Source organism: Molossus molossus, unplaced genomic scaffold (assembly GCF_014108415.1).
Source record: "Molossus molossus isolate mMolMol1 unplaced genomic scaffold, mMolMol1.p scaffold_m16_p_4, whole genome shotgun sequence".
Lineage (NCBI taxonomy): Eukaryota > Metazoa > Chordata > Mammalia > Chiroptera > Molossidae > Molossus > Molossus molossus.
Genome location: NW_023425377.1, coordinates 20,137,079 through 20,157,579, shown reverse-complemented (window position 1 = coordinate 20,157,579; position 20,501 = coordinate 20,137,079). Strand labels below are relative to the sequence as shown.

General features: G+C 46.7%; 1 protein-coding gene across 2 annotated transcripts in view; it reads left to right on the top strand.

Moving 5' to 3' along the window:
• Window positions 1-20,501, top strand: part of GRIA1 (glutamate ionotropic receptor AMPA type subunit 1) — a 306,836-nt gene that overhangs the window by 202,666 nt on the left and 83,669 nt on the right. For both annotated transcript variants that reach the window (XM_036240090.1, XM_036240091.1), the window contains exons 9-11: window positions 3,520-3,630; window positions 4,225-4,431; window positions 10,288-10,658. In XM_036240090.1, coding sequence (XP_036095983.1) covers window positions 3,520-3,630; window positions 4,225-4,431; window positions 10,288-10,658 — 689 coding nt within the window. The remainder of the gene's footprint in view (window positions 1-3,519; window positions 3,631-4,224; window positions 4,432-10,287; window positions 10,659-20,501) is intronic.

Below are 20,501 nucleotides of genomic sequence, written 5' to 3'. Positions count from 1 at the left end.
ATAACCTGAGCATGTGCCCTGATTGGGAATTGAACTGGCGACCTCTTGGTGCATGGGTCGATGCTCAACCACTGAGCCACACCAGCTGGGCTCAATACTATTTTGTATTAGTTTCAGGTATACAGCATAATGGTTAGACAATTATATACTATACAGCATCAATCCCCTAATTTTTCCAGTAGCTACCTGGCACCATACATAGTTATCACAATATTGTTGACCGTGTTTCCTATGCTGTACTTATATCCCCGTGGCTATTTTGTAATCTGTAATTTGTAATCCCTCCACCTTTTCACTGTCACCGACTCCCCTCCCCTCTGGCAGCCATCAGTCTGGTTTCTGTATCTATAAGTCTATTTCTATTTTGTTTGTTAGCTTTTTTTTTGCTAGATTCCACATGTAAGTGAAATCATATGGTATTTGTCTTTCTCTGATTTATTTCACTTAACATAGTGCCCTCTAGGGAAGGACCACTATTCTTAACAATTAAAGTCTCCTTCTAAGTCATATAAATCTAGTCTGCACAGATTTATCTTACTTGGTTTTCTCCTATCTTTTATCAAAATAACTTGATATTTTGGAGCAGTGTTTTGTGGTTTGGGGACCACTGAGCCTATGATATTCCACATGTATATAAGGTTACATTGTCAAATGTGTTTGGAAAATACTCCACAATATATATGCCTTGTGGTGATTGACAATGGTTAATAGCAAATTGAAACTGAAATGTCTCTTACAGTATAGAAGCCTATTAACTTTCAAGCAGGCCTTACTCTACTGAACAGAATATTATTGTTTATCCTGACAACTTAATGTGAACTACACACAAGGCTCATCGTTGTACATGCATTCAGTCCTCACAGCGTGTACAACACAAGACAGGTGTTCTTGTCGTGGCCATTCTACAAAGCAGGGACTGAGGCCCATGAAGCTCAAGCAACCAGCCTGTGTCATCTAGGTGGTAATTAGGAAAGTCTGCCTTTTAAACCAAACGCGGCTCATACTCAAGATCAATCTCTTGACTGTCAAGCTCCCACTTTTTAAAATAATACGAATTAATACACTGTAGATTTTAGAGAAATTAGTTACCTGTCAAAAGATGCAATTTTCTCTGTACTGATGGTTGTACAGTTTGAATAGGAACAGCTAAACCTCTGACTAACCATGAAGAGAAAAGAAGGAAAGAAGAAAGGGAGGAAAGAAAAGGCTCAAGAGAAGGAAACAGGGGCAGGGGAACGACATTTATATTTGCCAGACCTTCTCCTAAGGTTGCCCTGATCATATTACGTAACCTTACCTGTGAGGTCCATGACCTAATTTCCATGCTCTGCCACTAATCTTCCACATAATCTATTTCTTACAAGATAGATGATTTGATCTCCTAAACTTCGGTTTTCTCATCTGTAAAACAGAAAATAATCCCAAACCTGCCTGTGCTATTAATACAGTGTGAGGAACGAAAGAGTTAAATGTTGTAAAAGGAGTAGGAAAATTTTTTTTACTTGCCTCATGATATGCTACAATAGTGGTTTTAAACATTTATTTTTCAGCCAGAGGGCTCCTTGTAAAAATGAACTCGTAAGGGGAATTCCGGTATGTGAAATAGATACAAGGCCGAGCTCATGGCTGAGCTTCTTCCTCATCCCTGGACTGTCCCCCTCCTCCCGGGAGGGTGCTGAGGGGCTCCACGGATGCTGGGGCCCCATCGGGCACCAGCCGAGCAACACGAGGGAGGCACACTGCACTGTGCTTTTGTCACAGTACCCTGGTCTCTGAGCCTGTTTTCCTCTCTGTACAAGGAAGGGTTTGGAAGAGATGATTGTTCAGGCTTTTTCCAGCTCAGATCTTCGGGAAATCTGAGTTTCTGGCTCCTGTGTTACTAGAGAGAAATGTCTCCGTCCATGCTGACTAAAAGTGCCCCCACAGGCAACACCATGCTCATGCCTACCCTGAGGGTCAACCTTGACCCAGTGTCCTGAGAGATGGCCGCCCCTTTGGGCCTCTGAAAGGTCTCAGCACCAGTGTGGTCAACGGTCTCCATGTTGGACACACTCATTCACTCAACCAACATTTCCTGTGCTGCTTCTCTGTGAAAGCAGGTGCATGCTAAGAAGGGCTCCTCCAATGATGAGACCTCCCGCCTGGTCCACAAGGACCCACGGCATCATGGGAAATGGGACAGAGCTGCAAACTGCTAGACCACAGCCCAGTGGGGACCTACACGGGGCACCCAAGCGCCGGCTGGCAGCGAGCTGGTGCAGGGTAGGGCCTGGCCCTGCCTTCAGCCTTCCTGGCTCCGTGACTCTCCTGTGGCCTTGGAAAAGGACTGCACTTCTCCACGTCTCAGTTTCTCCATATGTGAAATGAGAATGATAATTACCCACTTCCTAGGTTTTTGTGTGGATGAAAGGAGCTAACACACTATAAGCACTTCGAAGAGTGCCTGAAACACAATAAGCACGTGATAAATGTTAACTAATATGATTTCCAGCCCAGGGCCACGTCCTCTCTTAGCGAGAACAGCACAGCAGTGAAAAGCTGCTCTGGAGACAGATGGCCACATTTCCGGGCTGAGCTCAGCCCCTCCCCAGCTGCATCACCTTGGCCAAGCTAAAGAAAGCCCCTAAGCCGGATGAAATGACATCCAATTACAAAACTCATAGCCTCTGACGCAGCAAGAATATAATCGATGCTAGCAATTATTATTGTTGTTGCTAACAGCAGTGATAGTGTAGGGAGAGCTGATCATTTCCAACTGAGGGGACTGGGAATGACATCAGGGCGCAGGTGACATTTGAGAGGACCATTGGCACGTGCCTAGGTTTTTGTGAACCTGAACTGAGTTCTGGTTGTTGGGAGACCTGTTTATTCCTCTGCATACGCACCTCAAGTTCTCCTTCCTCTTTGCCCTTTACTTCCATAGCCAGAAGAATGACTACAAAACACAACACAACTGTCTAAAGACATATATAGACAGAAACAGAAGCAGGGATGGGTGTGTGTGTGTGTGTGTGTGTGTGTGTGTGTGTGTGTGTGAGCCATGCCATTTTGCTCTTCCCAAGCCTCCCATAGCTTCCTGTTGCCTTCAGGATAAAGTTTACACTGTGTGGCCTGGCCTTCTAATCCTTCTGTTACCTTGATCGAAGTGCCCACTGCCCTCAGCACTAACCCAGTCTCCCACCCCAGACCCACTAAACTTACCTATCTGGGCAGACTCTTGCCTTCACATCTTGGCTCATAATCTCTCTGATCTAAAAGGGTTGGGTCCAACCTGTTCATCCCTTACGACCTTAAGCCCTGCCTCTTTCTGCTGCCTCTTTCAAAGCCTAGGTTCTCACACTTGGCTTCTGCTTCTCTGAGCTCCTTAGGCCCCGGTTATCTGAACCAGTCACTCGTTAATTCTGGAGCCACATGTATGTGTGTGTCAAGTCTTCCAAAGTAGACTGGAGGAGCTGTCAGAATAGGACCATTTCTCAGATCCTGGCTTAACTTATGTCACTACCTTCTTCTTATTAACAGATTGGTTACTGGAATGAAGATGACAAGTTTGTCCCTGCAGCCACTGATGCTCAAGCCGGGGGAGATAATTCAAGTGTCCAGAATAGAACGTACATTGTCACCACGATCCTAGTGAGTACTCACCCCTTCACCGAGGCTATCGGGATGCACGCAAGACCCACACAAAGGTTTTCCCCAGGAGTGAAAGCTGGTCATTCCTGCCAAAACAGTGCCATCGGTAGAAAGAGGGAGTGAAAAAAGAGATTTCCTGGAAGTCAGAGGTACTCTTTCCAAACTGGCTCTGCCATGAGTTCACACTGTGCCCCTGGATAAGTCACTTAAACATAGGTTCCCCACATATAACACGTGTGAGACTCCATGATTTTCAATGATTGATCATGACAAGTCTAGAGCCTATTTAGGGTCCACATCCCCAACACAGTGCCCCCAGAGGTACCTTCCAAAAATACAAGAACTCCTGGAACGTAATTTGATGGGTCATGCACCACATCTCAATGGTGAAACATTCTTATTTTAACCATTTACATCCTTAACCCAAGAAGTTTCGTAATGGAGGAACAGAAATGCAAGAAGTGGATCTAGGGGCTAAAGGGACCTCCCCAAAGTTAACCAGTGTTGGTGACATCTCCTCTGCTACTCCAAAGTCCTCCCTACCCATGAGTGATCACATAACCTACACTCTCTGTCTCCCCGTTTCTCCACCAGGAAGACCCTTATGTGATGCTTAAGAAGAATGCCAACCAGTTTGAGGGCAATGACCGTTACGAGGGCTACTGTGTAGAGCTGGCGGCAGAGATTGCCAAGCACGTGGGCTACTCCTACCGTCTTGAGATAGTCAGCGATGGAAAATACGGAGCCCGCGACCCCGACACAAAGGCTTGGAATGGCATGGTGGGGGAGCTGGTCTATGGAGTAAGTTTCCCACAGGGTAGGAAATTCAGAGCAGAGGCAGATGGTTTGAAAGGAAACTATTGGGTGATTGGCTGGCTATGCCCACAAATGACTATTAAACTCCATAATTTGGTATTTTGTATTGTTGCCAATGAAAAGATGAGGAGTCCAAAATCCGACGTCTTAATGACATTCATTGTTCAGGTCCCTGTTCCAAGCTCCCTCAGCCAAACACAGCACAATCTTATGACCAAGATAAGCTGTTACTTATGTATGGCTCCCTCAACATGAAGTCACTTATGACTCAAAGTCATTTATGGCTCCCTCAACATAAATTTCTTCCCTGGTATTAGATGCACCCAGATCCAACTCTCTCATCACGTGACCCAGTACTTCCTTCTCCTGCACCTTACGTTTCCTCCAGTGCACCTCCTGAGTCACTGTGTTCTCTAGCGTGCTCTCTCCCATTCTACACCTCTAAAATCTATCCCTCCTCCAAAACCTAGATCAAATATTACCTTTTCCAAGGTTTCATTTCTTTCTCCCCATAACAGGTACAAATTCCCCTTCTTAACTCCCCTTGCCTTCCTCTGTAGAACTTAGTTTCTGCTTCTATTATAGCTTACCCTGACTTGTGTAATGGTTACCCGTGTAACAGGGGCTTGTCTACTTCATCTTTGTATCACTCACTATACTAAAGACAATGCCATGAACAATTGCCATAAAATCTTCCACAAATTGAAGCACTTCTGGGAAGCCACTGAGTGCTTGAGTTATTTTTAAATATTTAGGGAATCATTGAGTAATAAAAGATCTGCCCGTCCGGTGTGGCTCAGTGGTTGAGCATCGACCCATGCACCAAGAGGTTGCCGGTTCGATTCCCGGTCAGGGCACATGCCCAGGTTGTGGGCCTGATCCCCAGTGGGGGGCGTGCAGGGGCAGCCAATCAATGTTCTCTCTCATCGACGTTTTCATCTCTCTCTCTCCCTCTCTCCCTTCCTCTCTCTCTGAAAATCAATAAAGAAAAAAAATATTTAAAAACAAAAGGTTTAAAAAAAAAAAAAGAAGTAAAAGATCTGATCCCTATCCCCCAAGGATGTTAAGATTTTATCAGGTAGAAAAGACAACAATAAGGAATAGTAAAAGTTCAGGCAAGAGGCTAACATGAGTTTATCTAGCCCCTGATATGGATATGGAACTTGAAAAGTGGCCGTATTCAGACAGAGAGAAAGGAACCCAGGAATTTCTAAAGTATAACAATGGTGATGGAAACAAGTAACGTGTAAGAGAAGAGTAAGAAAACACTGGTCATTTCTGTAAAGGGCTTGGGTGAGGAGTGCCAGGGATGCGTGTGAGTGAGGGATGCTAAGGGGAAGGTGTGGACTGACTCACTGGGCACTGGGAGACCATGGAAGTGCTTGAGCAGAACGGCAGACGGCAATGTAAGAGCCCAGGTGCGCTCACAGAAATGAAAGGGTGCAGGTGGGTCTCTGAGCTGAAGCACACGCTGAGCCCAGGTTGGTGTTGAGTTCGGCTCAGGATAAAGCCATCCTTTAGGAGCTTTTAAAATCTCATTGTCTATATCAAGGTAAGAGGAGTCGTGATGGCCATGAGAGCCATACGAAGGGAATTCTAAGAACAAGGAGATGGAATAAGGAAAATCTTCCCCAGGAAGGTGGCTTTTGAGAGGACCTGGAAAGACGGTTAATAAATCGAGGGGTGGGATGTGTTTCTGCCCTTTCTCCTCCCTCTACTGCCTCTCAATTTGGGAAGCTCTACTGAGGAAAGATAGAGACCTGGATGGTTAATGCTGCATCTGGAGGCTGGTTTCCATGGGAATCACCCCCAAGCTTGTAAGGTCATCCCCATGGCAACTGCTGTGAACCTGTCACCTTCACTAGCATTCATCTTCATCTTCACCCCACTGTTCCCTTAATAGAAGGCCTATGATAGGGCAGAACAATGGTGTTATCATCCGGAGGGCAAGCCCTCAGTGAGCCAAGCAGTGATGAGGCACTGGCTTATCAGTAACAGAGCAGTTACCTCTGGGGGCCTCAGCCCCCAGCCCTCCCTCTGCCTGGGCTGTCCTCTGCTCAGTACAAATTGTATTCTGAAGACTCCATGAGCTCCATCGGGTACCTTCCCTTAATTGTCATTGGCTTTTCTTTTCTGTTCCCTGAAGAATAGAAGAATCTGGGGCAGTATCTCTCAGCCACAACCAACCAGTGAGGTCAGAAAAAGTGCATTTGGAGGCTTCCAGATGTATTTTGGGGGTGTCTTTTAAATAGCTAAGTCAATCAGGGACCCTTCCCTCTTCCTTTTGTTCTCCTCCCTTGTTCTCATCAACTCCTGCAGTCGGAGCATTTCAGCACAATGTGTCAGAGGCCATGGGAAGTACTTCACCCACATCATTTCATGTCCTCGTCATAACAACCCCAGAAGGTGGATATGATTATTTTCCACATTTTATAGATAAGGACCCCGGGGAAGCCCAGGGAGGTTAGGTAATTTGGCAAAGGACATACAGCTAGTAAAAGCCGAGTCGGGACATGCGGCCAGGCTGGCTTTTTGTACCCCACGCTGGGATATGCGACCTCAGTGAGAATCACCTCGTTCATGCTCTGGACTGTAAGGTGACGAGAACAGCAAGCGCCTCTGCGTTCTCAGACGCCACGGGTGGCAAATGAAGCTTCCGCTTCTTATATGGGGATGGCCTCGTGCCTGGTTCACAGGTGACTCTCTTGCTGTCCCTTGAGGGAAGTGGAAAGAGAGTGACCTTTGCAGACAGACACCTGAACTTGAGTTCTGACTTTGCCAGCTTACTGACTGCATGACTCCTGCAAGCCACCGGACTCCTCTGAATAACACGAGAAGTGAATCCTTCGTCCGGGGCTGGGGTAGGGAGTATTCACTCACACAGTGCCTGGCTCACAGTAGTTCTCCATCCCTGACCATTTTCTTTACTTTTCACTTTTACTTACTGCATCAAAACTGTTGACTGTTTCCCCGGGACTGCTTCTAGACACCACATACTTTGTTTGGGGATCTCCCAGGTTCTCGAAGTGTGAGGACCCGCAGCATCAGTATGCAAATTCTCGGGTCTCACCCCAGACCCACTGAATCCAGAAACGCTGCCACCTGTCTTTTCAAAGCCCTCCAGGTGATTCTGAGGCACTGTCCCAAGATGTCAGTTTAATAAATAATTCCAAGCGCCTGTGAAATGCTCACAGTTCGCAGTACCCTCACATTAGAATTCATTTGACCCTCACAAGACAATCCTGTCAAATAGGCAAGACCAAAACGATGTTGTGCCTCTCTTTTTTTAATGAGGAAATCGATATCCGAAAAGACAACTGTCTCACTTAAGGCTTCGTGGTCAGTGAGTCACAGGGCAGAAAAGCCAGGTGGACTTGCCCGGATCAGCTCTGCCCGAGGCCAATCCTGCAGAGATCCAGTAACTTCCCCGGACCTGGAACTCAGCTCCCAACCTCCCAGTCAATGTGAGACCAGCTCAAACACTGCTGCTTTGCACAAACCGCTTTCCTCTCTGGACCGAGTTTCTAATCTGTAAAATGAGGTCGGTGAATCGAGCATCTCCCGCTCTGTGTGCATCCCACACACACACGGTCCCTGTTGATGCCTAGGTATTCACGGGCAATTAATTTTAGAAATACTCCATCTAAAGTTCCTCCTGGAACTTCTCAGTGAATATTGTTCTTTCGAAGGGTCTGGGAAGAACTTCCCCCAAAGTAACTTATTTAAATCTGTGTTTCTCAACATTTATTTTCATTTTACACTTATTAGCATCCTTCCATGAAACAAATCTTGGAACTGCACAATGAACTAAGCACTAAGATGATGTGGTTCTGTGATTTTTCCAGTCCACAGGCCATTCCATTAGCTCTCATCAGGAGGCCTCCAACAAATCCATTCGGTTCTGTTACCACTTTCAAAGCTGGCTGTCTTACACCTCCCTTTTGGGTAACTTGTGCTCAGTCCCTCATTTCCACCACTTTTCTCCTCCACCCCTTTTGCTATTACTTTTCTCTCATTTCCATTACTTTCCGCTCCCATTCCTTTTCTCTCTGTATTAGGCTATAGAGAAAAGAACAGATATCTTCTCCCTCACACGGGCTTATACGTGTTCGTAAAAATCATCAAGATGTATGCAGTGGGTGTTTGGGAAAAAAGAAAAAACAGAACTACTATGAAATTCACACCTGACTCCATACTGCTTTCTGGAAAGTTTCTTTCTATAAGTGAGAACCTGCATCATTCTGAAGCCAGGCTTTTTTCCCCCGCTCAAAGCATCTTCTCAATAATCCCAGCCAATGAGAGCAACCGGAGGAAATCGCTAAGCAACACCAGGCGGTGGCTAAGCGGGGCCCTCATGTCACGGCACCTGTCCCTGGCCGCACATCTGGGCTGCTGCACAGCATCAGGGGACAAAGCCCTCCATCTGGAGCACACTTGCATAGACGCGGCTCTCCTGTCCAAAATGAGTGTTGTGCCATCTGTCCAGGGGACCTTCGGGGTTCCCAGGATCTCCTCCTCTGAGCCGACAGAGCGGCGGCCTTTTGTCGCCCAGATGTCAGCGCCGCTGCCCTTCGGTCGAGGTGGGGACAGCGGAAGAGCAGGGCTGGCCATGCCGCATGCCAGGTGCCTCGGGATAAGCAGTCCTTGCAACCCTCTATGTTTACCTACAGGCTGGATTTAAATGTTAAAAAGTGAATTATTTGTGTATTTCTTGGCAGTCTTCCTGGAAAAAGAAATAGTAGTCGTGCGACTTTTCCTTCTCTCTGCCAGGCCTTTACTCGTAATTCCCTCCTCCTCAAATGCACTCGGTGCCAGAACCCTGCTCCGTCACAGTCCTCCTCCTCCAGTGGCAAATGCATATGCCACCTCCTTCACGGTGAAGGCCCGATCTCCCAGCCAGGATGAATCCCTCCCTGGTCTCTTGCAGTATTTTGTATTTCTTGGATAGCACATATCCAGCCTGCTTTGTAGGCTGAAAGGTGTGTGTGTGTGTGTGTGTGTGTGTGTGTGTGGTGTGTGTGTGTGTGTTCCCACTAGTCTATAATTCCTTGAGTATAGGGACCAAAGCTCACCATCAGCTTCCAGTGAGTGCCCAGTAAATGCTTATCGAGTTGGATTTGTCTTCACCATCTGATTAGCCAGGATTATCTTGTTGCAGGTAAAAGAAACCCACCCAAACTTGCCTAGGCAAACAGAAAGACTGGTTCATGGTCTTGGGCAAACACAAGAATATATTGGCCCATGGTCCTTGGGAGCCCAGTGTGACCCTTAAATGTAGTGTAGCCCAAATTATTTCCTCATGATCAGCTTCTGCATCTCTCCCTCTGCCTCTCAGAGCTAATGCTCACTAAACTGACGTGGTTGCTATGCCGTCTTTAAATGAGTCATTCTGGCCAGGGGAGTTGGCCAAAGCTGGGTTGTGTGCTTCACGAGGTAACCATGTGATCAGGCGCACCTGAACCAGGAGGCGAGCGTAGGGCAGGAGTGGATCCTCTATCCTCTAGCAGAGAGAGGAGGCCGGGCTGCCAACAGGCAAAACGACAGGTATCACAACAACCCCCTCTGGTAAGGTTGGGGAGGTGCTCCTAACAACTAGAACTGTCAAACAGTGGGATCGTCTCTCCTGTGAGAGACTGAGCTGATCATCTATTTGTCAGAAATATTTTATAGAGATCAGGAGGTGGGTTTGAACATCTAAGTTTCTTTCTAATTTACATACTTCAAGAGACAAAAGAATATTTATAGTGAAGAAAGAAACAAGAGAACAGAATGCTGCTGAGCTCAATTGCCTCTCTCTCTCTCTCTCTCTCTCTCTCTCTCTCTCTCTCTTTCTTTTTTCAGAGAGCAGATGTGGCTGTGGCGCCTTTAACCATCACCTTGGTCCGGGAAGAGGTGATAGACTTCTCCAAGCCATTTATGAGTTTGGGGATCTCCATCATGATAAAAAAGCCACAGAAGTCCAAGCCAGGGGTTTTCTCCTTCCTCGATCCTTTGGCTTATGAGATCTGGATGTGCATTGTGTTTGCCTACATCGGAGTGAGCGTCGTCCTTTTCCTGGTCAGCCGCTTCAGCCCCTACGAGTGGCACAGTGAAGAGTTTGAGGAAGGGCGGGACCAGACAACCAGCGACCAATCCAATGAGTTTGGGATATTCAACAGCTTGTGGTTCTCCCTGGGAGCCTTCATGCAGCAAGGATGTGACATCTCTCCCAGGTCAGTCGGCTCTTTTCCACCCCTTTGCTCAGTGCTCTATTTTTCTTGGTGAAGCAAATGCGGAAAAGCGAAGGGGTAGGAAGTATCTGCAGGCTTCATTGTAGTCAGTGTTTCCCCTCTGCTTTACTGTCAACCGTCCCCTGCACGCTGAGGACGATCTGGACGCATCCTGTGTCTGGGCCTGTTCTATCTGGCTGATGCGCTCGGTCAGGATTAACAACCCTGATGCTCTGTAGCTAAAAGGTACAGAGAAAAAATGAGGGGACAGTATGGTACAACTAACACTGATTGAGCACTTGCCATGTGCCAAGCAGGGTTTTGAGTCGTCTGGATGCATTTCTCTCACTGAATCCTCATAGAAGCCTAAGATGGGGCTCTCTTTGTATCTCCCTCTGTGAAGGGAGAACCATGGAAATGCTGGGTGTCCTGCCACAGTTAAACAGCTGGTAGCTAGGCGAGTTGCGATTCGGACCACCATCCTGTACTGCTTCTGAAGGAGCAGCGAATTGTGACAGAGCCCTAGTCTAGCATGCTCTCTGTGACCCTGAGCAACTCGCCTGACCCTCGCTATCTTATCTTTCGGAGAAAAGCTCTTTTCTCTAAGTTCGGAGAAAGACCTTGGAAATAAGTTAGTTCAGACGGTGATGTCAATTTCTTTCTGGTGGTTCAAAAATGAAGGTTCTCAGAAGTGCCTGTGATGTCGTATTGAGAATACAGGGGTGAGCAAATCAGTGAGTTTCCAGCCCCCCACCTGGAACCAGAGTAGCCCCATTTTTGTCTGTTTTATGTATTGGCCTTGTGAATACCATTTCTTTCATGAAAGAACCCTGAAGCTAAGAAAGATAGGAGGAAGGGTGGAAAGGGCGGGGAGAATTGTGAAAACTACCGATCTAGGCCAATTCCCACCTTTATTTACCTCTTGTCTTTGTGTGTACTGTTCTTTCAAGTACATTCTGAAATGTTTGTGCCGTGAATCTCCTCCCATTTACCTGATAAATAAGCATGGACTGTATCTCCTTTTGCAACAGCATAATTTCTATGAACTCTCTCCAGTAGGCAGCCCCCTATAGATGACCAAGTTTCTATAGCATGCAGGGATGCGTGGCTATGAATTTGCCTACGTAGATAGATTTACATACACTCTTTCTAGGGGCACAAGTGTATGTATAGCAAGGCCTCATGAACAAGCGCTGGAGATACCTTACCACAGATAAGATCATTGCGCATGTGAGTGTCGATGACCAATATTCCTAAGTGGAATAACATCTTTCTAAGGAGGTTCCTCCAGGAAACTTTGACTGCTGTATAACTTAGATAGTCTAATTATTCACCATTATGATTTTGTTTTCCTTTAAATTAGAAGACAGTCAGGGGTGGGGGAGGGTGCGTGGGAGACGAGGTGGGAGACTGGATTCTTGGCCAATACTGGCAAACACATGGTGAAGAGCAGAGAGAACCAAGCAGGGGAAGGGCATACTTCAGCATAAACCAGGCCAGTGAATAAACAGTCAGAAAAAATGGTTCTTATCTAGTCAGTATAATCTAGAGCCATCAAAACATGTGTGGGTCTCCAAAGACCCATGGCCTTGCTTCTTCTCCATTATGTCTTCGCTCAGTGGGTGTCTTCCCTCCTCCTGTGGTCTGGCCTCAGACTCCCACCATTCCTCCAGAGGTCTCACGTCGGTGGCCGACAGCTGGTGCCTCTGCCAGGCATGCTTCTCTTTGGTCTTCTCAGAGCTTGGCGCTGGTCACCCAACACTGAGTGGCAGCTGCCCTCTAGCCGACCACGCGTTCTCCACGGCCCCTGTCTTTCTGTTTTCATTACTGAGTTCCTCAGCGGGCTCCTGAGAGGGGGTCTGAGTTTGTGGCCTCTGGCTGCAAGAGGACTTTCAAACTGGTTTCCAGGACTTCTGAGGGTTCCACTAGGGTATCTTAGGAACTGACACAGGGGCGAAATGAGACTGAACAGGATCGTACCCAGCCTCCTGCCTCCCAATCTTTAATAAAACAACTTCACCCTCTGCCTGTTTTTTCACCAGTACAATGGGCATAAGAGTTCCTACCTCAAGTACTGTTGTGATGTTTAAAAGAGATGGACACCTATAGACCCCATAACACAGTACCCAGCCAGCACAAAGGGAGCACTACAAAACAGATGTTGTTGTTTATCTGATCTGTTTTCTATACTAGACTAAGCTTCCCCAAAAGAGAGTGTGCTCACGCTGCTTTGAAAGCCACTGGGCTGCTCTGTTCCAGGGAAGTCCAGAGTCAGAACAGAGACAGCCTGTGGTTCCCTCCAGACCAGCACCGCCTGGGTTCCTGAGACTCCTCTTCCCAGGAAATCAGAGGAAGGAGCTGTCATTTTTGGATTAAAGGGTCTGACAGACACAGGAGTGAGCCGACAGAATACGGAGTTTTATCCACCTGAGGTGGACTCTCTCGTGGAGCTTGCCCTGCCGATTCCAGAGCCTGGGGCCTGCAGAAAGCCCTAGGAGTCAGGAGACACATCACAATCTTGCCTGGAAATGTAGGCTAAAGAGAGAAGGCATCTTGCTAGGACCAGACAAAAAGACAAGGATACTTAGACAGTGATCTGGGACAGAGACCCAGCAGACGGCTGCAAACACAACGGAAGTTTATGTTTTATACACATTTCCTGATGAGTTAAACAAGTTTCGTGTACACATCGCACCATGTTAGACACTCTGGGTGCTATGGTGGAAGAGACTTTGAAGGAATTTGTATATACCAAACACCCTTTCCAATGAGCTTCAATGAACCGTTCTTCCTATTTCCTGAGAGACTATACCTTAAATTCTCACGAATTTAGAATTCGAGGAACTACGTTTTATCTGCATTGTTTCTGCATTCATCCGCAAGTCGCCCTATCTCTTTTTAACCTCTTGAAATGCCATGTCGATGTCTATCAACCACAGCCTACAAAATGTGGCCAAATGTGGTTGTCTGCAAGAAACAAAATAACCCGACCACAGTGATATGAACAGATATTTTGCTCTGTTTCCTACACGATACGAAAACTGGTGGCAGATGGTCGCTCTCGCTTGATTCAGTGACATCAGGGTCAGCTGTTCTGTGATTCTCTTCTTCATGTTTGCAAGATGGCAGGTCCAGACTCTGTGTCCACAGTCAAGCAGCAAGAAGGGGAGGAAGTGTTGCCAGTCATTTCTATCTCTTTGGATCAAGAAACAAAAGCTTGACAGAGCCCTGGCCGGTTTGGCTCAGCAGTTAGGATGTCAGCCCGAGGACCGAAGGGTCGTGGGATCGATTCCTGGTCAGAGGCATGTACCTGGGTTGCAGGTTCAATCCCTGGCCCTGGTCAGGGTCATGCAGAAGGCAACCAACTGATGTCTCTCTCACACTGATGTTTCTCTCTCTCTCTCTCTCTCTCTCTCTCTCTCTCTCTCTCTCTCTCTCTTCCCCTCACTCCCTTCCACTCTAAAACTCAATGGGAAAATACCCTCAGGTGAGGGTTAACAACCACAACAAAGCTGAACAGAATACCCCCCTCCCCAAGCAGATGTCTTTTCCCATTTCATTAGTTACAACAGTGACCCATGGTCATTTCTAAGGGCAAGGGAGGCTAGGAGGCAAGAATTTAGGTGTTCTAGCCTCGAGAGTAGAAGTCATGGGAATGGATGTTGGAGAGTCAATCAGCAGTATTGTCTAAAGTCAATGTTTTCTGCGCCAACACCATGAATAGATAAGATAATCTGTAATTCGCACAATGACATGTGCCAGTAAATGCTACTGAAATGCTTTAAAGACTCTTCCCTCCTCCCTTTAAAATGTTTATATGTATGAGAAATTTGTTTTATGTAACCTATTTTAACATTCAAAGTTAAAATTCATTTTAGCTGTGATCACAGATAAAAAAAAATGCCATCCATGAATTGACTTGTAAGCCTGCTTCTGGTGCCCAAAGATGTATTTTCAATACATATATTAGATTCCTTTTTTATTGAGAAGAACATTTTGAGAAGGGATACATGAGACACCCACAATCATCACCGTCAAAATTTATCTTTAGCTCCCTCAACTTTCCTTTCTGTACCTTTTCCCCTGTTTGTGGCCAACGTCATCCATTTATTCAGCAGGCGTTACTAGTTGTCTATGACACGCCGGGCATGGTACTAGGTGCTGAGGATATGAGGATATATTGATGATGGAGCAGGGGGTGCAGAGTCTTTACTCCAAGGAACTGGCAGTATAGTGGTATGAACAGACATTAAACAAGCAATTGTGAATATATACATTGTGATGTGCTATGAATAAAACAAACCTCCTACAGCAATAGGTAATAAGGGATGTGGGATTAAAGGAGACTTACTTGGGATGTTCTGAGAAGGTTCCTCTGAGGAGTTGACAGGTAAGAAGGAGCCAGGCTTATTAGAACTGAGAGACATAATAGCCATGCGTAAAGACCCTCAGGTAGAAACGAGCTTAGTCCTTTCAAGGATGGGAAGAGTAACCAGTGTGCCTGCCTTGTAGTGAATGAGGAGAATGGGGATTGGAGATAACACTGCAGAAGTAGGTAGAGGCCAGATCATGTAGGGCCCTCGTGGCCATAGTATAGATTTGGAGTTTTATCTAAGTGCAATGAAAACACATTGGAGAGTTTGAAGCGAGGAAAGAATTGATTTACATGCTAAAATGCACTCTGGGGAGCTATGAGGAAAGTGAATTAGAGCAGGAATAGTCCAGAGTGGAAGCAGAGGGACCAAGCAAGACGCTCTCCCGGCCACCCGGGGGAAATTATAGCGATGGGAATTCTGATGGTTGTGGAGATGGATTTGGGGTCTACTTTGAAACCAGAATGAACAGCACTTGCTGATGGATTGGATGTATGAAGGGGAGGAGACGGAAGAGCCAATGGTGACTCCAAGGGGTGGGGAGCATTTGGAAAACATGAGCCTCTATAGTTCAGGAGACCTTTAGCTCTGGGTGGGATCATTCTCGTGTTACAGATGAGAACACACACCCAAGAGGAGAAAGCCTTTCTCTAGCAGTGATTGAGGTAGTAACTCTGGCCTCGATGCCCAGCCCAGAGCTGCCTACTGTGCAGTCTCAAGCCGAGGCGTCACTGCCGGCAAGGGGACGAAATGGGGACCTCTTCAGCTCTTCATTCCCGCCACTTCCGCTTCCCCATGGGCTGTCACGGGGTCGATACTGTTCTGGGTTCCGGTGACCTCAGTGAGGCGAATGAGAGGGCCTCAGAAGGTCTCAGAGGAACAGAGGAAAATGGGAAATTAGCCTTCAGCTCTTAGAACCCTCTCTTATTCCTGATTTTAAAATGTATCAGAATGTATGGTAATTATCTCCACCTAGTGAAGATAATTACTCTCAGTGAGAAGTCTCAAGCGGGGGAGGGATGGCACCTTTGGAGATCTCCGGGTACCCTATACCGCAACCCCCCGCTGATGGACTTGTTGAGGGCCCTGTAACTAACTGATTCACCATGGGAACAGGTGGCCAATGAGCAGAGCCCAAACCGACCACACAATGACAGCCTGACCTTTGCATTCACACACAAATTCCATAGCAACCAACTGCCTCACCTCCGCAATGAGAGGTGAGAGGAACCTGCCCCTCCACCCCCGGCTCTGCCTCCTCCCCTCCCAGGATCGCCAAGCCAACCTGCTCCTCTTCCTTCCCTTGAGGTGGCTTGAGTCTTACAGAAGAAGGGACACGGAGAGCAAATATGCGTGAAAGCAGCCTGAAACGATCAACTATTTCACCTTTGAAAAACATCAGCCTCATATAGGACACAGAGTCCCTGCTTCAAGGAACAGTGTCATGAGGATTTGTGGACAATGATGATGCAAGTGGTCTGTGATAGATGCTTTTAGTTTTGGAACTGGGTCTGGGAGTTTCTGCTGGCACCCCTGAACCAGACTCGCCCGAGATGTCTGTCAGACTGCAGGTTTTTGGGCACTGCCCCAGATCTGCGACTCAGACATTCTGGAGTTAGAGAGAGGAATACAGGCTTCTCTCCTTCCCCCAGGGCAGATGGGCATTAAAGTCTGCAGGTCATTGGACTAGCATGTCGTCTAGGGAAGTCCGTTTTGAAGTACAGGAAGCAAGGCCATGGGTCAACCAGAAATGGTGCCAAACAACAGCCATGAACACTGACCCCAAAGACTGCCTTGCCTGCTTACTGCCCTGTGGAATGTCACCTGCTGGGCAAGTGAGGCCCTGGGCACACAGGAGGTCATAGGGGCATTGCAGGCAGGGACCTTGCCAGTGACCCTGCCCCCCCATACCAGGAGGAGCTCACAAAGGGATTGATTTCACCAGTGCATTCCCCTTGATCACGTTTCCCTCGACACTAGCAGACAATGCCAGTGCTTGGCAGGGTTTGGCCCAGGGGAGGGGATTATGCCATCATGGTAGGTGTGATCGGTGCATGGACTGTCTGGGAGTGGCCCCCATTGCTGGGGGACTCCAGCTCAATGCCTCCTTCTTTTTCAACTTTAGTCTTCTGCTACCCGATGGTGAGACCCAGAGCCAGGCTCAGACACTGAGCAGTTTCACAGACCATTGAAAAGCACAAGAGTCCACATTTCAAAAGCTCCAGAAGCCACATGGGAGTATTCAGATGAATGCAGTGGCTGGAGGTTAAAAGCTCCTCTGGATACACAAATGAAAAACATCACTTTCTGCATCTCAGCCATCAGCAAGGGGGGAGTCAAACTGTTTGCTCTCTCTGGATTGCTCTGGAAGACAGATTTGAATAGTTTCGTTGAAAGAGAGAGATTTTTTTTTTCCTCCAAAATCACAATAGGTACATTTTCAGACAGTGCCTTCACAGAGCTGAAGGGGATGATTAGGAGCATGTATTCACTCATTAAACGTTTACTTAGCACGTGTTACGTAGCAGGTGTGGTTCAAGGTGCTATGGGAGACATCAATGAACAAAGCAGACAAAAATCCCTGCCCTTCTAGAGCTTAGCTTCTAGGGAGAGGAGGCAGGCAATCCACTAAATAAAATGTAATTAACGCCTCATCCCAATTTGATAGGTGAGAATTCTAGCATATAGGGAGGGAAGGAACTTAGCCTAGTTCACACAGATAATTAGTGTAAGTTCAGAAACACAAGAATGGAGGTCAGCGGGGGGCTGTGATGAACTGGGACACCCATGTGTCAGCTAAGGAGGGCCATTGCCATGACAACGTTGTGTAGCTGAAACAAAAGCACGCCTAGATGTAGCTTCTGGGGTACTAGTTGGAGACCACAGAAGAATGGTGGGAAATATTAAAACACTACTGTATCTTTAATACATTAAACACACAGGGAATCATACTTACTTTTTTTTTTTTTAATTCTCTTCTCCCCTATTCCCTCCATTTTTGGTTCTAAGGATAAAATTGGATTGCTATCTTTTTCTTTTCTTTCACATGCCTTGGAAAACCCAGGCCATGGATTGGGGGCTGCACTAGAAGGAAGATGGTCCCCATGTCTTTACATCCAAAAAGCTTGCCCCTGGCTACATCTTGCTAGGCCCCACATTTTCCTACAGAGAATCCCCTGTTTCTTCTTAAACCCTCTCTGGAAAGATAGCATCTGAGATCAAGAGACCCAATTGTTCATCTGGAAAGAAGTACCAAGTTCTTTACAGGGAAAAATGAAAGCATAATTAATTGAATTATGGGGAATGTCTGAGGAGCCTGATGGTTTTAAATGAGTTATGTACACCATCCAACTGTGGCAAATAAATACTTGTGCCCCAGCTGTGTTCAAGGGAGATAATAGGTGAAATAAGCCCAACGTACCTAGCAGAAAATAAATGGTGTCAAGCAAACACATGCAGGAATTACACACCTGGTTTACGACAGTTCCTGTGATTATCAGATGGCGTAAGGAGGCACAGTAGCTGCTGAGAGCAGAGTGGAGAGTCCTACCCAAGGGGAAATAGGAACAGCTGTTGTCACAGGGGGCGGGCCCAAGGGGTTGGAGGAGGAGCTTAGAAAGAAGATCAATCTCAGTCTACCAAGAGCCCACTGGGCCAGTCACTTCTTCTCCATCTCACTTTTCCCCCCTTCAAACTTGGAGCAAAACAGTCTCTGTGTCCCAGCCCCCATCTAAGGCTCATCTCCCTTCGATTCCCAGGTTCAATCAAGTCAAATTGAGCTTTATCCTGTTTCCCAAGCTCCACGCTGCTTTATGCCCTGTCATTCTCCCTACTTGGACTGACCTCTCCCATCTTCCCTGCTCAAGTCCTTTCCCTTTTGCAAACGCTGCCTTCCAACACCAGTTACCCTTCTGAAGCTGTGTTACAGTAATGGTTACAGCTGGAACTCTGGAACAGGGCTGACTGTGATTGAATTGTAGCACCACCCCTTACTGTGTGCGTATGGGAAACTAGCTTCTCTGTGCCTCCGTTTCTTCTTCTGGAAAATGAGGATGAGAACGAGACCTACTTCAAAGGGATATTTTGAGTATTAAATGGCAATTCATGGAAAGCTTTTCCTTTGCACAGGGCCGACACACAAACAGCAAATGCTGCAGATGTTGTTGTTGCTGTTGCCATTGTTACCTCAACCTGTGAGCACATCTCCCACCTGCAGCCTTCCACTGCTGTCCCCAGGTCCGTTTCTTATCCAGACAGACTGGCAAACTTGTCTCTGCAACTCATTCGAAACCCTGATGCAGGCTGCTGTGTATTCTGATTATTCAACACGTTTGTTGAATGAATATGGGCACTTTCTAAGACCATGTCATATTTTTTGTTTAATGGGGAGACTTTCTGGCTGTCACTAACTACGTGTCACAGGGAGCAACTCAGTCCTGTGAGTAGATTTGGAAGAAAAGGTAGAACTGGAGAAAAGGCAGTTAAATAGACCCAGGTGAAAAAGATCATCCTAATGTTACCATTTACCCCCCACTCAGGAATGCTCTCATCTTCTCTTTTTGGGAAAAATAACAGCAATAATTTCTTTAACTTGTTGCACTTACTATGTATCAAGCACTCTGGTAAAGTTAGATCATATTACTTCTAATCATTATGACAACCTCTGCCCCAGTACATTAACACTATTTTATAGATGAGAAACTGAGGCTCAGTGTGATTAACTCCCTTATTCAGGGTTGCCCAGCAGAGTTGGGATTATAAACTGTTCCTGCTTGATTCTAACATTGATGATTTATTCTTGACACACCACTGTCTTCCATGACCAGAAATCTTCTGAAGGTCCCTTAGGGCTCCTTGTGAATTATTAGAATTCATGGGGGGAAAAAAGACATTTCTAACTCCCTTTTTTTTTCCTTAATGGACCTTTATTCTGTTGGATTTTTTTTTCTCATTATTCCTCACAGTATTATTGTCTTTAAAACCCATCTCTGAGGAAGGTGAAGTAAGCACCCAGGAGTGTATCCCCCTCCCCACCTCCCCAGGAGTGAGTATAGCATGGCCAGCTGGGGTGAGGAAGATAATAGAACAGACAAGAGCAGAGACGTAACTGGCGTCACTTTGGAGACCTCCCTGGGGTTTTAGCTGGTGGGGTTTCAGCTGGGAGGTGACTGTGGCCATATGGCGGGTCCATAGTCAGAGCCAAAACGGAGAGGACATGTTTTTAACTAGAGCACTTTAGGTATTAAAGGGGGTGAGGGGAGGGCAAAAGGAATCACAAATGACCTTCAAATTGTGGGGGTAAGAAACAACTGGAGTCTACTCATTTATCCTATAGAAAGGGTTGCGCAAATGGGACAAGATACAGGCATAAGGATGTTCAATTCACTGTTGTTTTAAACAGCTGGAGGTAGCCCCTGTACATCAGTAGAAGTCTGGGGAAAGAAGTGATGAAACACAGTGGAGCTGCTAAGAG